We start from the raw sequence: 23,135 nt of genomic DNA on the forward strand, positions 1-23,135 counted from the left end.
ATTCATTTCAGCACTGTTTGTTATTACAAAAGTTTGGAAGCAATGTTCATGCTCAGCTGTAGGAGACTAGCAATTACTGTGTACAATAGAACACAACAGAGGCTCCCAAGAGAATGAGGGAGCTCTCCATGCATTAATACAGACATGCAGAATGATTTTCGAGATATATTAAATGACAAAAGCAATATGCAGAGCAGTGTTTATGGTATATTACTATTTGTGTGGGTAAAATAAAAAAAAAAAACAAAGCAAAACACATAGAAAGACACACACATGGTCCTTGGATATTCTGTTCTGGGTTTTTTTGTTTTGTTTTGTTTTCCAGTCCTTATTCTCTTTGCTTTCCAGTTCTTGAATTTATGTTCTCTTGGAGGGAGGAATTTACGCTCTGTTTGAAGGGAAGTAAACATTAAACAAAATATATAAATAAAATATAGTGTGTCGGGGTGATGTTACGGAGAACAGTAAAGCAGAGAAGGGGGATGGATCGTCAAAGTCATATGTGTGACTCTCATAGGCACCGTGAGACGTTTTGATGAGAGAGAGGTGGTGGGGCCAAGAATGTCCAGGCCCAGTTGACACGAGAGGCAAATAACCAGAATTTGGACTTTGGTCCGTGAATACAGCATGGGGTGTGTTACCATTGCTTGCATATTGGGGTAACGCTTAGCCAGTTACATTTTCATACCCTCTCTCTTTCAGGTGGAGAAATGGAGCCAGTGCTGCCCCTATAGGTCCCCAGGGATTTAGTCTTCCCTGCAGATCTTCACATCCCCATCTCCCTGAGCCCTCCAGAAAATAATACAAACTCCACCAAGCTTGTTTTCTCCATACCTTTTTATTGAACTGTGCATACTTCATTAAAGGACCATTTGCTTAGAAATTCTTAAACGTTTGGACATATTTTACAAGACAGGACAGCAGCTGGAGGTCACAATTTCATCTCATCACATGCATAAAAAGACACCGTTTTTTTTGTTGTTTGGTTTATGTGTGTGTGTGTGTGTATTTGTGTGTGTGTATGTGCACGCACATGCACATACACACACACAATGTTCATTTTCACCTTTACAGGAAGGACTAGAGACATCAACTGACCAGAGATGAACAGGACCCACAAATGCGACCCCGAGAAAAGAATGGCTAAGGACATTGGTCTTTTATGGCTAATGTGATAGGCTTGGCCCCCATCATGGGTGGGGTGATCAGAATGGCTTTGCTGGCAGGAAAGCCTCAACCTCACACCATGGTTCCTGGGAGAGACAGAGGGTCTTAGCTAATGGAATTGGGGCACACACGACCTTAGGGGGGCACTGGGGCTCGGAAAATAGGGGAAAACCCATTGGCTCTCAAAGTCGGAGGGCGGGTTGGCCCTCTTTTCCAGCTGGACTTCCATGGCTCAGGGAATGCAATCCAGTTTCCAGATGTCAGCTCCCAAATTCCTGCCCCCAGCAAATCCCTTTTTTGTGAGCTAAACTAGAACATGAGGCTAAGAATGCAGGATAGGAAAGTAGGAAGGAGCCTGGGGCTGCCCTGTGGGGCCCCTGGAAGCCTAGCTCTGAGAAGACTGTGGCCCTTAGGGCAGACGAATGTCAAATTTGGACATTCACTTGCCCCCAACTGAGTCAAGGGGCAAATGGCATTGGTGGGGCTTACAGGCTTTAATTGGTGCGGTTTACAGGGGGGCGGGCATCTCCTTCTTTCCCAGTTAGCAATATCGTCAAGCCAGGCAAGAACCAATGAATTCCTGTATTTACTCACTCAGAAGTCAATCGTTTACACATTCTCTCACTCAAAAGAGTACTGGTTGGGTGTCTACTATGTGCCACAGGCCTACACTGGGGGACAACCCTGAGTTCCTGGCACAGAAAATGACGTTGCCAGCCCTTGGCCTGGGACTGAAGCCAGGGTAGGTCTGGAGAGCAAACAGGTCAGCTGCCCCCAGCCCAGCAGCTGCTGACCTTCTTCTTTCCTGTCCATTAGGCACATGGAGCTTCGATGTCAGGCCTATCGGAGAGAGCCCAAAACCCTAGTGAAGATCAGGGGGCCATAAGCCAAAGCCGTGGAGAAATCTGAATCTCTTAGGCATCTTCTCATGTGCTTCCTTCTGTGTTTTCCAAACCTGGATTAGCTCAGGGAGGCAAGAAGTGTGGGATGATCTGTGTAGGACCCTTGAGAGCATCTTGAGACAGAATTGGGAGTCTCCTTCGTTTTCCAGAATTGTCATGCCATTGTAGCCACCAATGTGACATATTTCTGTAGGACAGAGCCTCAAAGGGGGATCTTGGGAACTGGGTTTTTGTTTCATTTTGTTTTGGGAGAGAGTATCTGCTCAGTCAGTTCATGCCACCCTATTGTCTTGCCTCACTTCATGATAAAACCACCTACAACAGCCTGGACTTGGGGTCACCCTGAGGACAAAGCCTCACCTCCTCCAAGCCCACAATACACAATTAGGGGGAGGGAAGCCTCGCCTCCTCCAAACCACCTCTTGTATAAAATACTCTCCTTGGAGAATGCAGTATCCAGATTCACTCGGGAAGGGGCTACAGATGTGGGAGACTGGCAGCTGAAGCCTTGTTTTGCTGCAAAATTGGATTACAGCTGCCTCTCTTTTGGTCCTTCTGGACTTGCTTCATTGGGTGGGGAATTTCAAATGTCTTGAATGGGATTTTCTGTTTTATTTGCCAGAAAAAAAAAAAAAAAAGCCCTTTTGGAGTGGTGCCATTTGCTATTGCCTGGGCAGTTAGACCGCTGGCTAGTGGATAAAAGATAATTGCATCTCTTGTACAAAAAGCCTCAGGCCTGTGAGGGCACAGGGTCTGGGCAGAAGAGCTGAAGCACCATGAGATGGCCAGCCAGAGATGGGACGATTTCTTGGCTGGTCTGGGAAGGTAGCATTAAGCCTCATCCTACCCAGTGTGGTTCCTGTTAGGGCACTGGGGATGGGTTAGATGAATGACTGGCAGGGTCATTAAAATTGCCCAAGATAGGAAGCAGCAGGGAAGCAGGGTATCCTGCTGCCACTTCCTTCCCCGGCACTCTTGCAGAGAACTCCAGATCCTAGAATTTGAGTTTCTGCTAACTGTACTCCCTCCTTTTGCCTGATGCCTTGAGCCTGCACCCAGATGTCCAAATCACATACAGACCTCCCTGGGGGAGGGGGATGAATTTCCCTGGTTGTTCAGTCCAGTTGCCATGCAATGTGAGGGCCCTCTGCAACATCCATTTTGTGCATCATCTAGCTTCTTTTTAAGCAGCTCATGCCCCAACACAGCACCGACTTCCATGGTGAGGCAGCCCTGCCCCTGAGAAGCACCTCCTTAAACCCAGCTGAAACTGACCACTTCGTTCTCTCACACAACAGTGGCTTTCGGATACTCGCTCGCTCGCAGCCCTCCTCCAGGCAGATGGTTTCTTCTTCGGGAGAACTGCCCCCCCTTCCCCTATCCTGGCCAGCCCTTGGATCTTTTCAGGATCTTTGCAGAGAGGAATGAACAGTCACAATTGTGAGGGGAAAAAGATGAGGGACCACTGGATTAACCAGAGCCTCTTCCGAATCCACTTCTTCAGGCTGGCATTTGGGGATGTTCAGGAGAAATTCCAGGTTAAGAAAACCAGGGGCAGTAGATAGAAACCCAAACTTCCCAATCTCTCTCTAGATGAAAACAGCCACAGGATAGAGTATTTGCTTATCTGGGCATCAAACCTAGTGAACTACTGAGAGACAATTTTATTTTCTTCCTGTGCAAAAGTTTTTAAAAATTTAGTCTATTTTATTGGGCTCTGGTTCAAACCAGATTACCAGGAATTTTGGAGGTGGGAAAACTCTACATTTGTCCTTGGATTCGTTTCCTCTTGGAGTTTATCCAAGGGGATGGTTCATTGCCATGGGGGCCTGGATTCAGCTCAGAACTCTGATCTGGGCAGAGGCCAGAGTCCTGAAGCTGATAGTGAGGCAGATGGGGGTATGAACACCTAAATGAATGCAAGTTGGAGATCATCTGGCCTTTCTTCATCTTCCTGCATGAGTTGAAGAGTGGAGAATTGCTTTCTGCTGAAGATCCTGCTTCATGAGATGTCCTCTGCCCACCTGAGGCTGGAAGCTGCCAGGTGGAATTAAGACAGTACAGAAACTCCTCAGGGCCCGGATAGGTGGAAGCTGGAAAGACACCACTGCCCTTGCCACAAGTCTCTGGTGCTATGGAGCCAGGCAGCTGGGAAGGGAAGGGGAGATGAAATGGCAGATTCTGGGGGACATGTCTTCTCAGGGTTTGGCTGTAAGCTTGTCTATTACTTGTTTGTTTGTTTTTTTGGTGAGGATGTTGGAAATGGATTAAAATGAGGAACTGATAAGAAGTTGATGAGATCTGAGGCCCAGCATGTTCTCTGAGGTTTGTAAGAACCTGAAAATGCTCTGGCCTTCGGATCCAATTGATGTTACAGGGGAGCGGGGGACTGGAGATGGCAACAGGCCAGCCAAGAGGGGCTTGGGTGTGTTCTGGACCTCAGGGGGAAGTTTGCTTGCGTGAGATTTTCAGTCCCAAGATCTCTGGGGATGAGAAAATTCAGTCTCTTCAAAATGCCAGCAGGGTGGGGGAGAAGGAGCTGAACCAGCCCACATTCCATCCTGATTTTGAGGGCCATCCGTAGCCCTGCTTCCCCTGGTCTCACTCCTGCATCTGTGCCCTGGATTCTTAAGAACAATAAATAGGAGAAACACACAGACAGAACGAGGATAGTAACAGTGTCCACAGATTCGAGGCCAAGTGTCAGGAAATGCCTGCATGAGGAAGTCAGAATCCAATGTCTTCCCCATCCTCAGAAAGTCAGAATCAAAAGGAAGAAAGCCCAAGGGGTGATGGGAGGAAATGAGAGAGACCAGAAAATATCAGCTATGAGAATGACCAACCATAAAACTCCTAAAATGTTATTCTATATTACAAAAGAAGCCATGAGACTTAATATCCCTATTACAAATTTGCTAAAAACACACATATGCCTACATACTTTTTATCCCAACAGATAAAAAATAGACTACTCTGAGATACATGGATATCCTACAATACAGCCCTGCATCAGATACTTCTAGAGCCAGAAACATGGCAACAGAAAATGCAGAGGTAACTGTTATTTTGGGGGCGGAGCCAGGCTGGTTTGGGTCCCCCTGGCTGAGGGAAAGCACTTGCATGCTGTCATATAAGCCGGGAGAAACCAGAAACAGGAAACTGAGCTCAGGGCTGCAGGGGACCCAGAGGTGACCCCTTCTTCCTCTCGTCACTGGAAAAGCCCTTTCCCAAAGGATCATGCCCTGGAGGCATGTCACTTCAATCTCATTGGATTCAAAGTTACCTAAATGGAGGCTGAAGCCTGGGGTTGTGTTACTTGAGACTAGCTGGCAGAGAAATAAGGAAAGGGGGGCATGGAGGGGAGGGAAGGGAGGAAGGGGGAGAAAGAGGGAGACCTGGCTCTAGTGACCCTTGTTCATGGTGAAGTTTAAATTTCAAACCCTTGTCCGTGGATGAGACACTCCAGCCGTGACTTGGAACAAGACAGATATGTTACAAACATCAATACATCACAGTTGTACAGAAGAGAATACTGTTGGTGGTGGTGTTTTCTCCTCAGAAAAGTGGGTCTTATTAGGAGAAAGGGCAGGGGTGAAGCTACAGTCACCAAGACGCGGTGGAGGAGAGCTGGGAGTCAGTTTGGCAAAGTTTGTCGTCACCAGCGCTACTCGGGGGCAAGCCGGGTGAGGTGAAAGGAATGGCCTCCTCAGGATTTTGCTGTTCCCCCCTCTTCTGTCTTCTTCCTTCTTGATCCCCAGTGCTTTTAGAGAAAGGGACTTCACGGAGACAATGTGTTCTATCCTCTTTTCTTCTTTCCCCATGAAGTGTGCTTAAGATAAAATTCCTAGAGAAGGCACTGAGAAATCTACTGCACCAAAGTCCTGTTGTTTGTCTTTACCCAAAGATAAAAAAGTGAAAACAAGCCGACTCCTCCAGAGCTCGCCCACCTCTCTCTCGCAGGCTCCCCCGTGTGATCGGGGACACACAGAGACCTGGTCCCTAGCCCTTACTGCTAATGGTGGAAGTTGGAAGCCAAGGTCCGCTGGGTTCTTGACCAGGGTTTCACCGAATTCGCCAAAGGGACCAGGCATTCACCAGCTCCAGCCCCTAGTTTGGTTTCTTTGGGTTGACTTGTTTTTATTTTTTATTTTTTATTTTTCCCATTTTTGTTGGTTCAGGAATGGGTAGGACATGGATCACTGAGTTAAAGTGCTTATTTGCCTGCAGACCATGCTCTTTCCTCTCCTCCATGAGGACCTGTCTGTCTTGGTCAGCTTCTCTGTGGAGACTCTTAGGTAGATTTCCCAGTGCATGTACACAGGTACAGGTAAGGTGTACAACATTTTAAAAATCGGGGTACGTTCCTTTTTTGGCAGGTGGGGCCTGGGAAAACTTACAATACTCTATTTTGAGTTGGGCACAGGATAAAAGCTATATTCCCACAATACATACACCAAGTAAAAGAAAAAAACCAAAACAAAATGCAATACTTTCTAAGCATAGTATATGCTGAGTTTCAATTATTCTGTTTCTATAAGAACTCTATAGGACTCTGGCTAGTAAGCCTGAAAAGGTAGGTTCTTAATGATACTTCTGAATTCGTCCTTCAAAAGTGACTCAATAAAATGCTACTTTAAGGTCAGACAAACTACACGGGGAACGGAGGGCCAGGTCCTGTGTGACCACACAAGGCAGAAAGGGCCTTTGGTTACAAGGAGAGTTGCACCAATTGGTTATTAGTTTAAAAAAAAAAAAGAAAGAAAGAAAGAAAGAAAAACCATATCCAATCTGTACACTTCTCATCTGCTTCAACCAACAAATGAAATGCCTTGATTTGAAGAAGGGGTGGTAAGTTCCTTCTCGCTATATATATGGCTATATTTAAACATGTTCACTTTCCTGATATGTAAAATAGACTCTATTATTATTGTTATTAATTTTTTACAGATAGCATCAGCTCTAAAAATATCTGAATCGGAAATCACAACTATTTACTTTTATCAAAAAGCATTTGTTTGTTTTCCCTGAATTTTCACGTTTGTGCTGACGGCCGACGGAAATGGTGATAAAAACAAGGAAGAGACAGGTGAGCTGACATGGCCTGGGGAGGACTGTCCGGCGGCCGCTCCTCTGGAGGCCCCCAGCCCGCACCGTGTGCCCCGCAAAGCACTCGGGCCCGCTGCTGCTTCCTCTCTCTGGCATGCCCCCAGCACGGGATGACCTCCCACTTTCCCTGCCCCTTTGCGGGTGCTGCTGGGGTGCTCTGAAGAAACCTCGGAGCGTCAAGATACTTCGGCCTCGTTTTGTGCGGTAACACACACACTCGGAGGGATCCGCAGTCCTTGGAGACGCTGAGAAGCAGTATGGACCAGGTACGTATTCAGCAGAGAACACTGTGTTTTTAAGGGAGGTGGAATGACTCCATGTCATCATACCTGTGACAGGTGGTCCAACCTCATGCCACTGTACAGAGGGCACGCAGAAGGACTCTGTGGTATCTGTGTACTGACAGATGGATCGTGCCATCATACTAACAGGCAGACCAGTAACATATTGTATGAAGGACAGGCGAACCACTCCATGTTTGTTCCATCAGGAAGACGCATGTCTGTCACTGGATTGTGGATTGGCAGATCTACGCTACTGGACTTGGGACATCATCCATCAATGTTGTATTAAGAGAACGACATCGGTCCATTGTACTAAAGACAGGCAGATCAACGACAGGTCATCTTTACTGACAGATGGGCCAACAACATGGCATCATGCTGATCAGTGGCTCAACCCAATGTTTCTGAACTGAGGAATGGCCAACACTTCCATCCTGGACCCGACTCAGGCAGGCCAACGCCAGGTCGTCAAACTAGGACAGGAAGACCAACACCAAGAGATACACCAGAACCATTCACAATGCACACGAATACTTATTGCTTTTGTCTGTACTGGCTGCATTGATGGCTGCAGAAAGGAGGGCTGAGTTTCCGTACAGACAGTGACACTGAAAACACACCAACAGCTGGTTGACAAGAAAGAGAACAGAGTAAACACCCAATGCCCACCGTCTACTGTACTCTTCTGAGATGTGCATGTTTCCGGTACACGTGACTCTGTGAGAGGCCCCACACAAGGGCTCAAGTACCCTTCCTCGCAAAGGGGGCTAATGGGAAGCTTCAGAGGGGCAGGGAAGGAGCCCACAGACTTTGACATGGCAGACGGCAATACCAGCACAAAATCCCCCACCGTGGCCGGACACAGGCATGGAGCAACCACCCAACTACAGTCCCAAAAAGTGGCCCACGGGAAATAGTGCTTGTTTTAAAGTGCAAGATGTTGACACTGTCCCTGGTAGAACCTATTTTTGAAAAACATAAAGTGCTTTTTATTTTAACTTTTTTTTTAAAACTTGAATACCACAGGAAACAAAAAAGAATTTCTATTATAGTAGATGCTTTCCCTGCTGCAGCAGGAAGTATTCAAAAGTCTGAATTGGGCATTTCAATTGGGGATTCTTTTTTTTCCTTTCATTTTTTGCAGGTAAAAAAAAAAATCAGATTTTATTCTGTTCTTCGGTAACATACAGTCTCTTTGAATAAGCTATTTCTTTTGCATATTTGACACTTGCATATCTTTTGAGTCTACACTAGTGATGTACAGAAAGTGTTTTCCTTATACAACCCTAAAGCAATGCTCACAGTTCCTACTGTTGGCTGAGTGCCTGCCGTCTGAACCCTTCCCAGATTGCCAGGGGGCGATTAGAATCAAGTACAAGTGGTGCAACTCACCCTGATGATATTTCAAAATAAAATCTCAGGTACTACGGAACACTGAAGTCAATGAAGACATTTGAGTAAGGGTTTTGCGCTGGGATCGTGGCTTATGGCGCAGAAATTTCCCCATGACATGAGTATCTTCTGTAGCCTTCTAACAGTGGGATCCATCCAGGAGGTGATGGACAGGAGTTCCTAGAGGTGGCCAGGTAACACCCAAAACGAAATTGGTCAACCCAGCCACTTATTGTTCCAGAATCCTTCTCCAGCTGAAGCCAGGAGGGATGGTGATGCTGCCCCCACCTCCAACCCCGAGGCTGTGATGGAGAGCCATGACAGACAAGTGGGGAGTGTGTGGCCTTGGTTAGGTCCAGCATGTGGTAGTGGTGGCTGTGAGTTCTGCCCATGTTATCTTCCAAAGAGGGCAGTGGACTTGTTACAAGGAGACACCATATCCTGTGGCTTGGCCAACTTCATTCTGTCGTACCTGTCATGGCTCTCAAGGCCCTTGGAGAGCCTCCTCTGGAGTTTCACTTCTGTCTGGGGGGCTTTGCAGAGCCTTTCTGAGTTCGTGTGGAAAAGCTCTGTGGCAGGTAAGCTGAACAGCACGCCTCTCAGGTCTTGCGACAAGTCTCTGTTGCAGCTGGGGTAGCTCAGATGCTCTGATCCCGTGTGCTTCCATGGGCTCCTCCTCCCGGCAACACGCGGACGTCAGGGGAGATGTGGTTCTCGAGTTTGCACTTTTCCTGACCACTGGGGCCTTTTCCAGTCAATGCTTCTGTAGAGTAAATACAGTTCTGCCTCAAGAACTTAGGGGAGGTGGGTAAGGGGGAGCTTTCAAAGTGGTTCTTCTCTGATCTTGTCCCCACGCTGAACTTGGGACTGGTGCTCACATGGACACCCTTGGGAGGGCTGGAATCTACACTGTAGAGCACCTGCCCCTCATCATCTGTGTCCGCATCAATGTACTGGTGGACACCTGCTTCGAAGTTGAATGCTATTGCTGTGTGTTTCTCAGGTGATCGGGGGGGCGTCCTAGCACTTGCTGTGGTGTAGATGGAGGACTCTGGACTCAGTACAGGCCTGTCCAAGAGTGTGGCACACTCCAGTCCAGCGACAGCAGCTGCAGCGCCCCCCCGGTTCCTAAGAGGGTCATGGTACATCCCCAGAACGGGGACTAGTGGACTGGGATCACCCTCCATGAAGTTGACTTTAAGTGCTCGGAGCTTCAGGGGGTTGTTTGTCTTCAGAGAACTCTTGGGGCTCTCAATGAAGAAGGTAGAGCGATGGCTGGCATCAGGGGTGGGGTTGGCCTCCACAAATCTACCGCCACTGGCACCCAGAGCTCCCCGCCAGCCCATTTCTGGGGCTATGCTGCCCCCAGTCTTGCTGGGAAGTGATGCCAAAGGGCTGTGGGAGAATCTGGTGGCTTCAGGGAAGTCTGTGGCACAACTAATGAAGCTATCAATGCTCGACATGCTTCGCATATCGATGACCCCTTCTGTACGTGTGGGCAGAGGGGCTACAGGGCTGGGGATGCTCTCCATTTCAAGTTCTTCCTTTGGTTTGCTCTGTGTTGTTGACTCCTTGGTATTGAGGATGGGTTGAGATTGGGTCTTGGCCATCTTATTGTACATGTCTTCCAACTGCTGGACGTTCAGGTGCTGAGGACTAGAAGAGGATCTGGCCTTCTCAGGGGACCCCTGCTCCTTGGTTTCAAAGGACTTACTTGAGCTAGTTTCAGATAGTGTCCTCTTTGTCCATTTCCATTTGTTGGGAGACAAGTGATTATCTTGCACTTTGTCCTTCTTACCCATATTTTCTCCATTTTTCTCAACCACAATGTCCATCATTTCGATGCTCCGGGCAAAAGCATCTTTCATGTTCATGGATACAATGCTGCCATTCCTCTTGGCTCTCTCCAGAGCCTCTCTCCGCTTGATTGCTTTCTCCTGCCTCTTCTGCTCCTTGTAGAACTCAGAGAAGTTATTGACAATGATGGGGATGGGAAGAGCAATCACCAGGACCCCTGCAATGCAGCAGAGCCCCCCGACAATCTTCCCCAGGAGAGTCTTGGGGTAGATGTCTCCATACCCAACAGTTGTCATGGTGATGGTGGCCCACCAGAAAGAGGCTGGGATGCTTTTGAACTTGGTGTCATCCTCATCCTTCTCAGCAAAGAAAACAAGGCTGGAGAAAATCATGATGCCCATGGCGAGGAAGAGGATGAGCAAGCCCAACTCATTGTAGCTCCTCCGCAGGGTGAAGCCCAAGGACTGGAGGCCAGTGGAGTGGCGCGCGAGCTTAAGGATGCGGAGGATACGCATGATGCGGAAGATCTGGACCACACGGCGGACGTTCTGGAACTGCAGCACACTCTTGTTGGATTCGGTGAGGAAGATGGTGACATAGTATGGCAAGATGGCCAACAAGTCAATGGCATTGAGTGGGCCCTTGAAGAACTTCCACTTCTTGGGTGAGGAGAGGAATCGCAGCAGATACTCCATGGTGAACCATGCAATGCACACGGCCTCCACATGGGCCAGCTGGGGGTTGTCTGTGGTCTGGCCGAACTCGTCAAGGCTCTGCAGCTCTGGCAGCGTGTTGAGTGACAGGGCAATGGTGGAGAGGACGATGAACATGATGGAAATTATGGCAAGGATCTGCAAGGAGAAGAGAGTGGGATTTAGTTACCAACCTCCAATAGGATGGTCATCCTAACACCCTGAGTCTACAGGATGTTCCTCAACATTCAAGAGTATTTTCACATCTCACTAGTCACTTGATGCCTGGATGTTTGAGCTAAAAAGGTCATTTATTCAAATCCATTTACTGTACAGACGTACAAACTGAAGCCCAGACACTGCAATGATTTAAGGCTAATACTTCCAGGCCGGGGTTTGGCAGTAAGGACACAGGAGATCTGAAAGACGGTGTAGGAGTGGCAATTTAGAGCTTGGGGTCTGGTGTCAGGTTGTTCTGGGTTTGAATCCCAGCTCTGCTGCTTGCTTACCTTGAGCCAGTTGTTCACTCTAAGCCTCATTTTATCTTCATCTGCAAAATGGGATGGTAAATAACAGTGTCTACCTCAGAGGGCTGCTGCAAGGAGTAAATGTGTTAATATGGGCAAAGTGTTTAGGACAGCTTCCAGCAGCACACAGAGAGTGTCTGATATATGCCATCCATCCTTGTAGGGGGTGGTCTCTCAGTCTACAGCACCCCATTAGCCTAGTCCACCCAGCCTCCAAGTGGTCCAGCTCTTCTTTGCTTCCTGCCCGGTCCCGAAATGGCCTGCTATGTCCCATGGGACAATACCCTTGCTGCTCGGGTGGGCATGAGAGGCTCCGTTCTCTGCAGTGAATCCCCACTCACCACATGGGGTTGTCAAGCCTACATTTTTACTTTGATCCCTCTCTTTGGGCCTCTTCTGCCTCAGGTTCCCAAATATCATGCTTCTCTGGCTACATGGTTTGTTGGTCAATCCTGCATGGCTGTGTCTCTTCTTCTCTGTTCAGTGAACTCCAATCTATCTTTTAAAACCCGGCCCATGTGGACCCTCCCTGAGGTAGAGGTCAGTGATTCATCAACCTTATACCCAGTGCTCAGTAATCACTTTACAAAAAGAAGTATCCGATACATACAAAAGTATATCAAACTTATATATATTTATAAACCATAATCAAGTGAATGCCTGCGAACCCATGACCTGGGTGAAGAAACGGTATGTGACAATAATGCTGACATTGTCTGTGGGTCCTTTGCCACCCTGGGGGTAACCACAATTTCTTCTCATCCCTTTTCTTTTCTGGAGAGGTTTTTTTTTTTTTTTTTTTTTTTTTTTTAAATTTATTCATGAGACACACACACACACACAGAGGCAGAGACACAGGCAGAGGGAGAAGCAGACTCCATGCAGGGAGCCCGATGTGGGACTCGATCCCAGGTCTCCAGGATCATGCCCTGGGCTGAAGGCAATGCTAAACCGATGAGCCATCCGGGCTGCCCTTTTCTGGAGAGTTTTAAATACAGGGCTAATATGTCCCTAACAAATCACTATTTTGTCTGGCTCAGGACTGACAGCCTATTGTATGTTGTTGTTTTGCTGCTTGTACTACTCTTCTACTCAGTAGCCAAATGCCACCACCACACACTGCTCACCTTGTCTCTATTTTAGCCTTGTCCTAAGAAATGACATTTGCAAAGATGCTGATTTTGCGTGCTAGGGAAAGATGTGTTAAATATTCATTAAAATAAATAGCTGCTTATTGGAATAAAACATTCCGGCAGCATACTTTGGGAACTCCTTCACAGAGTTAGGAGTGTGGTCTCTAAAGGTAGAATCCAGCTCTGCTACCCTGTGTTTCCTGGCTGAGTGGCCTTGGCATTGAAACATTCCTTGCCTCAGTTTCCTATGAATATTGTGAAATGGGGATATTCCAGTCATTCATAACTGAGGAGTGATTTTGTTCCCTCAAAATCTGACAAATGCCACAGGAATTTTTGGTTGTCATGACTTGGGGGTGGAGTGCTCCTGGCAGCCATCGGGTAGAGGCCAGCGATGCTGCTGAACACCCCGCTGTGCACAGGACTGCAATGAGGAATTATCTGGCTCAAAATGTCAATAGTACCAAGGCAGAGAAACCCTAGAGTATACCAGTAGCCAGTCCCTCATAAATTATAGAGAGGGGGACAAAGCGATTATGCATGTAGAATTATTAGCGCAGGGCTAGACACAAAGTGGGTCTGGTTTTCTGGGGCAGCCAGCCAGGGCCTTGGGTGAGCCCTGCAGGTTGCTGCTCTAGGTGGGTACAGACCAACCCCTACCCCCTCCAAAGGAGGAAGCCTGCAGGAGGAGGAGCAGATTCCTGGGAAGCCTGTTTCTTTAAGAGCTGGGAGGTCCCATTCTTGGTTCCCCTCCCCCCAGGCTAGCAAGGGAAGCCTGCTCCAGTTTCTAACCCCTAGACAACTCCAGGGAAGGCCAACATAATTGATGTTCTGCTGACAGATGCATGAATTATGCACCCGGCATATTATGCACATATTATGTACAGTCCTTAGGGCCTGTTATTCTAAGGGCAGGCACCACCTGTGTACCTGAGAATGTGCCCTACCCTCCCCTCCCCTCCTCTCAGCCCCAGGACACCTAGGAAAGAAGAAAAGGGGGCAGAGGCCTCACTGGCTCCTGTGGGAGGGCCATCTGCTGCTCAGGGTTGTGTTGGGAGGGTCAGAGCACCTGGGGCCTCTTGCCCTGCCTGCTGTGTGAGGGTCTTCCCTCCCCCCCCTCCCCACTGCCCAGAAAAGTTTCCTTTCTTAGACCCACTGAAGCCTTTAGAGTCAGGGCCATACTTCCTGGCTGGGGAACTTCCAAGTGGGAGTTAAACCCTCTGTGCCTCAGTTTCCTTATCTGTAAGATTTGGGCTAGTGGGGGGGGGCGGTTTGGAGGCTGCAACGAGAGTTCAATGAATTCATAAGGCCCTTAGATCAGCTTTTATTGCCGTCATCACTCTGTAGTGATGTATTATATTTAATGTATGAGCTGGTTTTGGATATGGGTTTGAGTCCTGACACTATTATCCCTGGCTGTTGGCTTTGGACAAATCGATTCCCCTCTCTGAGCCTCCATTTCTCCATTTTTATCTCTAGAAAGGAGATGAAAGTAACTGAGTACTTACCACATAACAGCTATTTAATATGTGTTATGTTATTAAATTATTATCCAGGTGATTTATCATCATGCCCACTCCCTGCCCCTGGACTGGTTGCTGAGGTTTGTGGGCCCCAGTGCCTGCTAAGGCAGCAGACATCCCACAAACAGCCTGAAACCCAAACAAACAGTTTTGACCTGGTCTCTGGGAAGGACCCTAGGGGTGGGGGGACCAGCCAGCACCCAGAGTCCTCCCAGCCCTTGTCAAACCCCTGTCTGGGCCTCTGCATTTCCAGCTTTGTTTTCCTGGGATCTGAGCCCAATCAAGTTTGGGCAGGACTCCAGGAACCCAGGGAGCAAAGGCAAACATCAGGACAAGGGACTTGGAGGCAGTCCTCAAATTCCCTCCCTGTGAGGAGATTCTGGATCCTGGAACCCACCTGTCTGCACTAAATGGGGGTAGAGGCTTTGGTCCTCTGGGGGAAGAGAAAAGCAGGTGGGAGTTCCCAGGGTGGGATCCAGGGGTCCTGGAGCTAGGCCCTCCTCCTAGCTGTCAGCTCTGGTGGTTGATCACGGGGATGCCCACCTTTGGCTCCAGCAGCTATAAATACAAACTGTTTATCATTTCCTCCACATACTCCCCTGCTCTTCCAGGAATGTGAACAAGGCACAGAATATCTGTGCATAAAAGGGCACAGGCTCCTGTGTGGAAAGATGGGGAGACTCAAGCAGAGAAGGGAAGGGACTCATTCATGGGTACGCAGCCCATTGGGGTCAAACCCATAGAGGGACATTAGAAGCTCTAGCAAGCTGAGAGATGATCAGGGCTTAGAAATTGCTTTTTTTTTTTTGGGGATCCCTGGGTGGCGCAGCGGTTTGGCGCCTGCCTTTGGCCCAGGGCGTGATCCTGGAGACGCGGGATCGAATCCCACGTCGGGCTCCTGGTGCATGGAGCCTGCTTCTCCCTCTGCCTGTGTCTCTGCCTCTCTCTCTCTCTCTGTGTGTGTGACTATCATAAATAAATAAAAATTAAAAAAAAAAAAGAAATTGCTTTTTTTTTTTAAACAAGTGTCATAAATGATTTAATAATTTTAAATTTTAATTCCAGGATAGTTAACCTACAGTATTATATTAGTTTCAACATACAGTACAGTAATTCAACAATTCTGTATATTATTCAGGGCTTGTTGTGATAAGTGTACTTTTATTTGGAAACTGCTCTTCATGCACAAGCAAGTGTATAACAGCATTATCCCTAAATAAAAAAGTGGAAGTGACCCAAATGTCTACCAACTGATGATGTGATCAACTGTGGTATATCCTTAGAATGAAATATTACTTATCCATAAAAAGGGATGGAGGACTGGCACAGGCTACAATGTGGGTGAACCTCAAAAACATGATGCTGGGTGAAAGAAGCCAGACATGAAGGACCACATACTATAGGATTCCATTTAAGTAAAGTGTCCAGATAAGGCAAATCTATAGAGATAAAAAGCAGATTAGAGGCTGCAGGGTAGGAATATGGATTAACAGTTGTAATGATGTCACTGGGGTGATAAAGTGTTCTAAAATTGATTTAGGGTGATGGTTGCACAACTTAGAAAATTTACTAAAAAGTCAGGGAGCTGCACACCAGGAATGGTTAATTAGATGATATGTAAAATAAGTCTTAATAAAACTATAAAATTTTTGCTTTCCATAAAGAATATCCCATTGCTTTTGATCCTCACAACCAGCCTGAGAGGTCCCAGGAGAGAAGCAAGACTTCAACCAACCCATAGCCCTGTTGTAAATCCTGTAAATGGCTCCACAAACTCTTGGATAAAGTTCTAATTCTTCACATTTAACTGGCATGTGTAATTATCAGGTGATTTGCTAATTGCTGGGGGTGCAACATGGATAAGAAAGACTGTTTCTATGGCCTCAAGGAGCTGGGAGGGAGAGATGGACAAGACAATCCATAAACCCATAAAAAAGCAAGATGATGTCAGATAGTATTAAGTGCTACATGTTATTGAGAAAAACAAACCAGTGGGATCAGTAGGGAAGCAAGGGGGTAGGGTGTCCACATGAAGTTGGGTAGTTAGGGCAGACCTATTTTAGGAGGTGCCCTGGTTGTTGAGACTTGAGGATGAGGAGTATATTGTTCAAAGACCTGAGCATTCCAGGCAGAAGGCATAGGGTTTGCAAAGGCCCTGAGGTGGGAATGATTTTGGTTCAATCCAACAACACAAAGCAGCTCAGTGTAGGTGAGGGCTGAGTAAGAGGGAGAGTTGGAGGGCAGGAGGAGAGGTTGGAGAGGCAGAAGGAGCTGATGAAGAGTGATAGAGAGATTTGGGTTTTTATATTGACTACCTTTCTTCTCACTCTCCAGACTATTTCCTGAATTTCCCACTGTATATTCTATACTGAATCCAGGTGAAAACACTTATAGTTCCCAAGCCTCACTGCCATGGTTGCACATACTTTGAAGTCCTCACCATACTGTTCCCTTTGCCTTCTGTACCCTTCCTCCTCCACTTCTCCTGGCTGATTCCTACTGCCCCATCAGCCCTCAACATAGCGGCCAGTGAGCCTGCTCTGACCCCCAGGTCTGGGTTGGGCATGTCCATGCTCTGGACGCCCACAGCTCCAAAGCTTCGCCCATCATAGCACTGATCTTACTGAGCTGAAATTTTTGCTTCTGGGTCCTGCAAAACAACATCGGCTCATAAGGACCCAGGCTGAGTCTATCTTGTACTGCTGTGTCCTTAGCTCCTGACACAGTGCCTGGCACAGAGTAGGTGCTCCCTAAATAGTTGGTAAGTGAATGAACAAGCAAATGAATGAAAGGGAGGCTCAGAGAATGAAGTGGCTTTTCCAGGGCCACATAACTTGGAAGAGGTAGATCTGGGACTTGATCTCTGGTCTGTGGGTGTCCACAAGATGGTTTCAAGGACGTAGGAGGAGGCAGCTTCCGGACCAGCAAACCTTTCGCTCCTTTTATGGCCCTTCCGCTTCCCTAGCTTTAAAGGGAGATTATAGCCAGGGAGTTTTAATTAGAAGGGTCACTGGTGCAGATCCGATTAAGGGGATTGGGAGCAGACTGATGGTCTGCCCCCCTCTCCTCACTGCAGTGGAGGCCACTGGTGGGGGATTGGTGAGAAATTGGGAGTCGAGAGCCTGCAGGTGGCGCTCCTGGGCACAAAGGGACAGGATGTGTCTGGACAACAATGGATGAAGGCAGAGGCTCTGGGGTGAGCCAGGCAACAGCCTTCAACAGGGGGCAACAGAGTCACAAAGGCAGAAAGGGGGTACAGTGGCATTGCTGGGGGGTATTGTAGGCATTATAAATCAGAGGCCTTTGGGCTGAAAAATTTATTTTTACTTATTTGCTCAAGTTTCAAAATTGGGAAGATTTCACATAAAAATCCAGATTTTCACATTCCCTTGGCAAGTCAGATGATGTCTACACTCAACCTGCATTCCCGACTGCAACCATTGCCTGGAGCTAAGAAGCAGTGGCCCCTGTAGACAGGGCTCAGGCTCCCCAGTTTCCCACAGGCCCCTTCACTCCTTTTGTTATCTATCAGGTCACTGTAGGTGTTGGGTTTGCCATCCTGTACCCACAATACTGAAGACTGCAACCACTTACTGCCCTTGCTACTGTGTATGAAGAACTTTCCAGACGAGATCTGCATCTAATTGTGAAAGCCAGGAACTTAGGGTCATCCTTGTTTCCACCTCCAATCCATCACCAAGTCTTGCCAATTCTGGCTTACAAACATGTTTGGGTCCGTTCCATTCCCTCTCTACCTGCAAGCTACCACCCTGCCCCAAGCCACCAGCATCTCCCATTGGACCACTGCAAACAGACTCCTTCCTGGTTTCCCCCAAAGAAACTCTGGCCCACTGTGGCAAAGACCATTAAATATCCCCAATATCTGTTCTTCCCTTCATCCATTGTACAGTTTTAGCTGGACATGAGGCTACCCAGAATAAGGACTGTATTTCCCAGCTTCCCTTGCAATTAGATGAGGCCATGTGACTAGGTGTGACCAATGGAATATGAGCAGAAATGATGCTTGCCCTTTGTTTTCTCCTTCTTCTGGCTGGGAGGCAGATGTGATGGGCAGAGCTGAAGTAACTATCTTGGATCTGAGATGGAAGTTAATCCCAGCCCTAGACTGGTCCTTTAGTGACAAAGTTTGCCAACTCCTAGTCTACCTTATAATGTCTATCTTGTTTAAACCACTGTATTTTGGAGTCTTGTTGTTAAAATCACTTAGTCTATACTCTGCTGAACTCTCCAGGCTTATCCTGTACTTTGCTCTTTCACTTCGGGTACATTAGTCTTCCTTTGGTCCCTCACCATTCTCATGATCCTTCCTGCCACAGGGCCTTTGCCCACACTATGCCTTCTGCCTGCAATGCTTTTTCCTCCACTCTGCGTGGTTAGCTCCTCCTCATTTTTCTTAGCTCAGCTCAGGTGATCCTCCTCAGGGAAGCCATCCCTGAACTTGATTTAATCAGGTCAAATTTGTAATTGCAGTCTTTCAGAGTACATGTCTTTCTCTTTATAATGCTATCGATGTTGCAATTTCACAATAATGCCCACCTCTGTAGAATGTAAGCAACTTGAGGACAGAAGTTTGTGTTTGATTTTTCTCAATCTTGGGTCCTCAGAGCACACAGTAGATGCTCAATATGTATTTATGGAATGAGGAATCTCATTTCATTCTGAAAACCACCTGCAGGCTGTGCTGTACCCCTTGCCCTCATTTTATAACTGGGAAAACTAAGGCTTACAAAGACAATAACCAGTGTGACAACAAGGGAAATGGCTGAGGCAGGGTTCGATCCCATGTCTTCCAGGCTCTGAAGCCCTTCTGTTTTAACACCTGAGGACCTTTTTAATCCCAGAATCCTAGGGTCTGGGTTATGGTTCTTTGCTTATGTCCTCACTTGAACCATCTTCCCCAGATGATCTGACTCTTCCCTATAAGATCTGGGCTGGACATCCTTCTCCTAACAGGTGAATTAAGTTCCCATGAGCCTTGTTAAATTAAAGTAGGGATTCTGGGAGCTGGTGACATTACGACCTGCCATTCTGAGGACGATGCCTCTGGTGGTGGTGGTGGTGATGGAGACTTGACTCTGGTCCCAGCAGAGGGAGGAATGCATAGTGAGAAATGTATCAGAGCAATGTTCTTCCTGCCTGAGTGATTGCCAATTCCCTGTATTTGCTGAGGGCACACAGAGTTGAGGAAGGGACTCTTGGTCTCAACAGTGATGAATGGTATCAGTCCACCCCTGCTGCAGTGAGCAGTGTAGTGAATAAGAAACAAGGAGCACAGGGAATGTTAGGTAAGGACAGTGTCCATGGCTTCTGCTGAGCTACAAATCTGTTCCTTTGTCCCCTGAATCTGGCAGGATGGGGAGTGGAGTGGGTAGCCTTTGAGAGCCTGGCCAGGGCAGTTGAGGGTGCTAAAGGAAGCGAAATACATTGGTCTGGATGCTGGGATTGGACACCACTCTGGCTAGTGTCAGAATGATGGCTCCGTGGTCATTCTTCACAATAGCCCGATTTGCTGGTTAAGGTCCAACATACATTTAGAAGGAAAGATTTGGGTAGCTTAACAACAGGTCTTTTTCATGTAGCATTTTAGTCTCACTAGAGATTCATGTTGAGGTGAAATGGATGCATGGGTCGTCAAGAGACTTACTTTCTATTTCTGGCTGGGCATCCTTAGGCAAGTATCTTCACATCTCTGGTCCTTCTCATGGAACAGCCACTGAGAATCTGCTGGCTCTCCAGCATAGTTCCTTTTCAAGCGGTGACTCAGGGAACCAGAGGCTCTATCATCCCAAATGTGACTTCCATTCTTGCCAAGGCAGGGGAAAGGATAGTGTGGAGAGGTCATGCTTGCCTGTGGCCAGAAGTGATTTGCATCATTGCCTCCCTTGACAGAGAGGTCTGAGATCTACACCCTGCTTTCCTCTTGGGGATGCAGTAAGTGTTCTGAAACCTATAAAGTGCTTCACAAGGGCTATAAGGAGATGGTCTCCAATGCAGGTACGTCCACAGTATGATGCACCGGGAGGTGCAGAAAGTGCAGAAAGACTGGCATTTGATGAGTAAGTCTTAGAGACCTGCCATCCAACGCTGTACTCAGAGTCAACAATTCTACATAGTACACTAAAAATGTAAAGAGGGTAGATATCACGTTAAGTGGTCTCACCATAATACAAATAAAAATAACCAGGATAGATTTAATAAACATAATAGCATTGGAAGCAGATTTTTAAAAAGAGAGAAATTCCTATTATTTCTACTTTAATAATGAAAAGAAAAGAAGAAATCCAGTTTTACTGATGTCGAGTCCATGAACCAACACTGGCACCCTGCTTGCTCTCTACAGCTATCGGGGAAACAGAAGTGCCCTGGAGGAAGAAGGGGAACCTCCATTCGGCAGGGTGGCAAAGAAACCCTCACATCTTTGCCGGCAGCCCTGCAGTGTATGCCTGGCATGGAAGAGACTTCTAGCACTCATTCCTCTCCCATTCCTGTCTCCTTCCTGGGCACACCGGAGGCTTCTACTTCCTCTGTGCAGAACTATGTGACTCGCTGTGGCCAATGGGCTTTGCACCGGGATGATGTAGATGGCTTCTGGGCTGAGGGTGAGTGGGTGTGAGTTCCCTTCCTCTCCTCAGCAAGAATGGAGGTCTCGTGTTGAGATGACAGTGGATCCTGAGTCACCACCACTTGGAAGAGGGCCATGCTGCACTGTTACTGGGTCCTTAGTGGGAATTGCACAAGTGAGAAATAAAACGTTGATGTGTAGAGTCTTGAGATTGTGTGTTTCCTCATCACTGCAGGGTAATCGAGAGTAGCCTGACTAATTCATCTAGCTGAGTTGGGAGTGCAGATTCTATTCTCTGGTTTTAAGCAAACTAGTCCTCGCAGACAAAGGCAAATGCCTTACAGAGATCCTTGTAAAGAAACAACAGCTTGGAAGTATTAGTAATGTGAACCCAGGTAAGCATCAAGATAACAGCTAAATTGATACTTCTGGTATGAGCCCAACCAGCGGTGACGACACAAGGTTAAAAACAATGATGATCTCATCAGATCTGACAAAAAGTTAACTGAAAGGGTCAAAGTCATCCGGAAGACTCTGTAATATGCATTTTCATCCTGTCTTTGACAGTGAACCCTGTCCTCATTCATTCATCAAACACAGGAAGAAGCATGATAAATGAGTAGAAAAATGAATAAACTAGGTCCAGTGGGAGGGAGGCACTAAAATGTATTGGTTAATGAACCCAGGCCTGGGGCAGCCCGGGTGGCTCAGCGGTTTAGCGCCACCTTCAGCCCAGGGCATGATCCTGGAAACCCGGGATAGAGTTCTGTGCCGGGCTCCCTGCGTGGAGCCTGCTTCTCCCTCTGCCTGTGTCTCTGCCTCTCTCTCTGTATCTCTCATGAATAAATAAATAAAATCTTAAAAAAAAAGAACCTAGGCCTGCATTTGACTTCATTTTATTATTTTTTAATAGAGTTTATTTATTTACTTATTTATTGAGAGAGAGAGAGAGAAAATGATCTCAGAACTCTGAGATCATGACCTGAGCCGAAATCAAGAGTTGGATGCTTAAACCAATTGAGTCACCCAGGTGTCCCACAGATTTGTGTTTTAATTCCAGCTTCCTGATTTTCCAGCTGTGAACTCCTGGAAAAATTAACCTCTCTGAGCCTCGGTTTCTTCACCTGCGCAACGGGATCAAACAGTTCCTACTTCATTAAGGATTCTATGCGATCATGCATGTGGTGCCGGGCATATAACAAGGGCCCAGGGAATGTTCGCTGCATATTTATTTTAAACTGGAAGGAAGATGTGAGCTTCATATAAGACCATTTTAATGTGGGGTCTATTATCATGAGTTATTATTACTATTCATTGGTGGGGACTGAAGAGAAGAGTGGAGTCAGTGGGACCTGAGTTTAAGTCCTGCCCCTGGACAATCAATGTTCCCAATTGTTGTCGCCTCTTTGAGCCTAGGTTTGCTCGTCTATAAAAAGGATATAAGAATACCTACATGGTCAGGTTTTTATAGGGATTAATCTTGTTCATTTGCCTATCTGTCCATCCATCCATCCATCCAGCTGTCCATCCACTCATCTGTTCAATGATGCACCAGGCACCATCTTAGGCTCGGGATACAGCAGTGAACAAATCAGGCTGAAACCCCAGCTTGTGTGGAGCTGACCATCTTGTAGAGGGAAGGACGCAATGAACAATAACAGGTCAATAGGATGATTTTGGGTGATGGTAACTGCTAAGAAAATATTCAGCAGGTTGGTAGGAAAGGGATGAGTAGGAGATATGTTTACCTGAGGCGGTCAGGCAGGGCCTCTCAGTGGAGGTGACATTCGAGCTGAGACCTGAATAAGAAGGAGCTGGCCATGTGACCATCAGTGGGAAAAACATTCCAGGCAGAGGGAACAGCAAGTGCAAAGGACCTGGGGTAGGAACATGGTTGGAGCAGGGAGACTGAAGTGAAGAATAAGAGAGGATGAAGCAAGAGAGGCAACAGGGGCAGAAGTTCAAGGGTCTTCAAGACACACATGCAAGTGCAGCACACGTTGTGCTTCTTATTATTGGCAGCAGTCTT

At 47.2% G+C, this 23,135-nt stretch overlaps 1 protein-coding gene across 2 annotated transcripts in view; it reads right to left on the reverse strand.

The window, feature by feature from the left end:
* Window positions 1–819: 819 nt before the first annotated feature.
* Window positions 820–23,135, reverse strand: part of KCNB1 (potassium voltage-gated channel subfamily B member 1) — a 101,724-nt gene continuing 79,408 nt past the window's right edge. For both annotated transcript variants that reach the window (XM_077873527.1, XM_077873525.1), the window contains exon 3: window positions 820–11,499. In XM_077873527.1, the coding sequence (XP_077729653.1) occupies window positions 9,490–11,499 (2,010 nt within the window). In that variant the 3' untranslated portion in view covers window positions 820–9,489. The remainder of the gene's footprint in view (window positions 11,500–23,135) is intronic.

The sequence above is a fragment of the Canis aureus genome, chromosome 26, assembly GCF_053574225.1.
Source record: "Canis aureus isolate CA01 chromosome 26, VMU_Caureus_v.1.0, whole genome shotgun sequence".
NCBI lineage: Eukaryota > Metazoa > Chordata > Mammalia > Carnivora > Canidae > Canis > Canis aureus.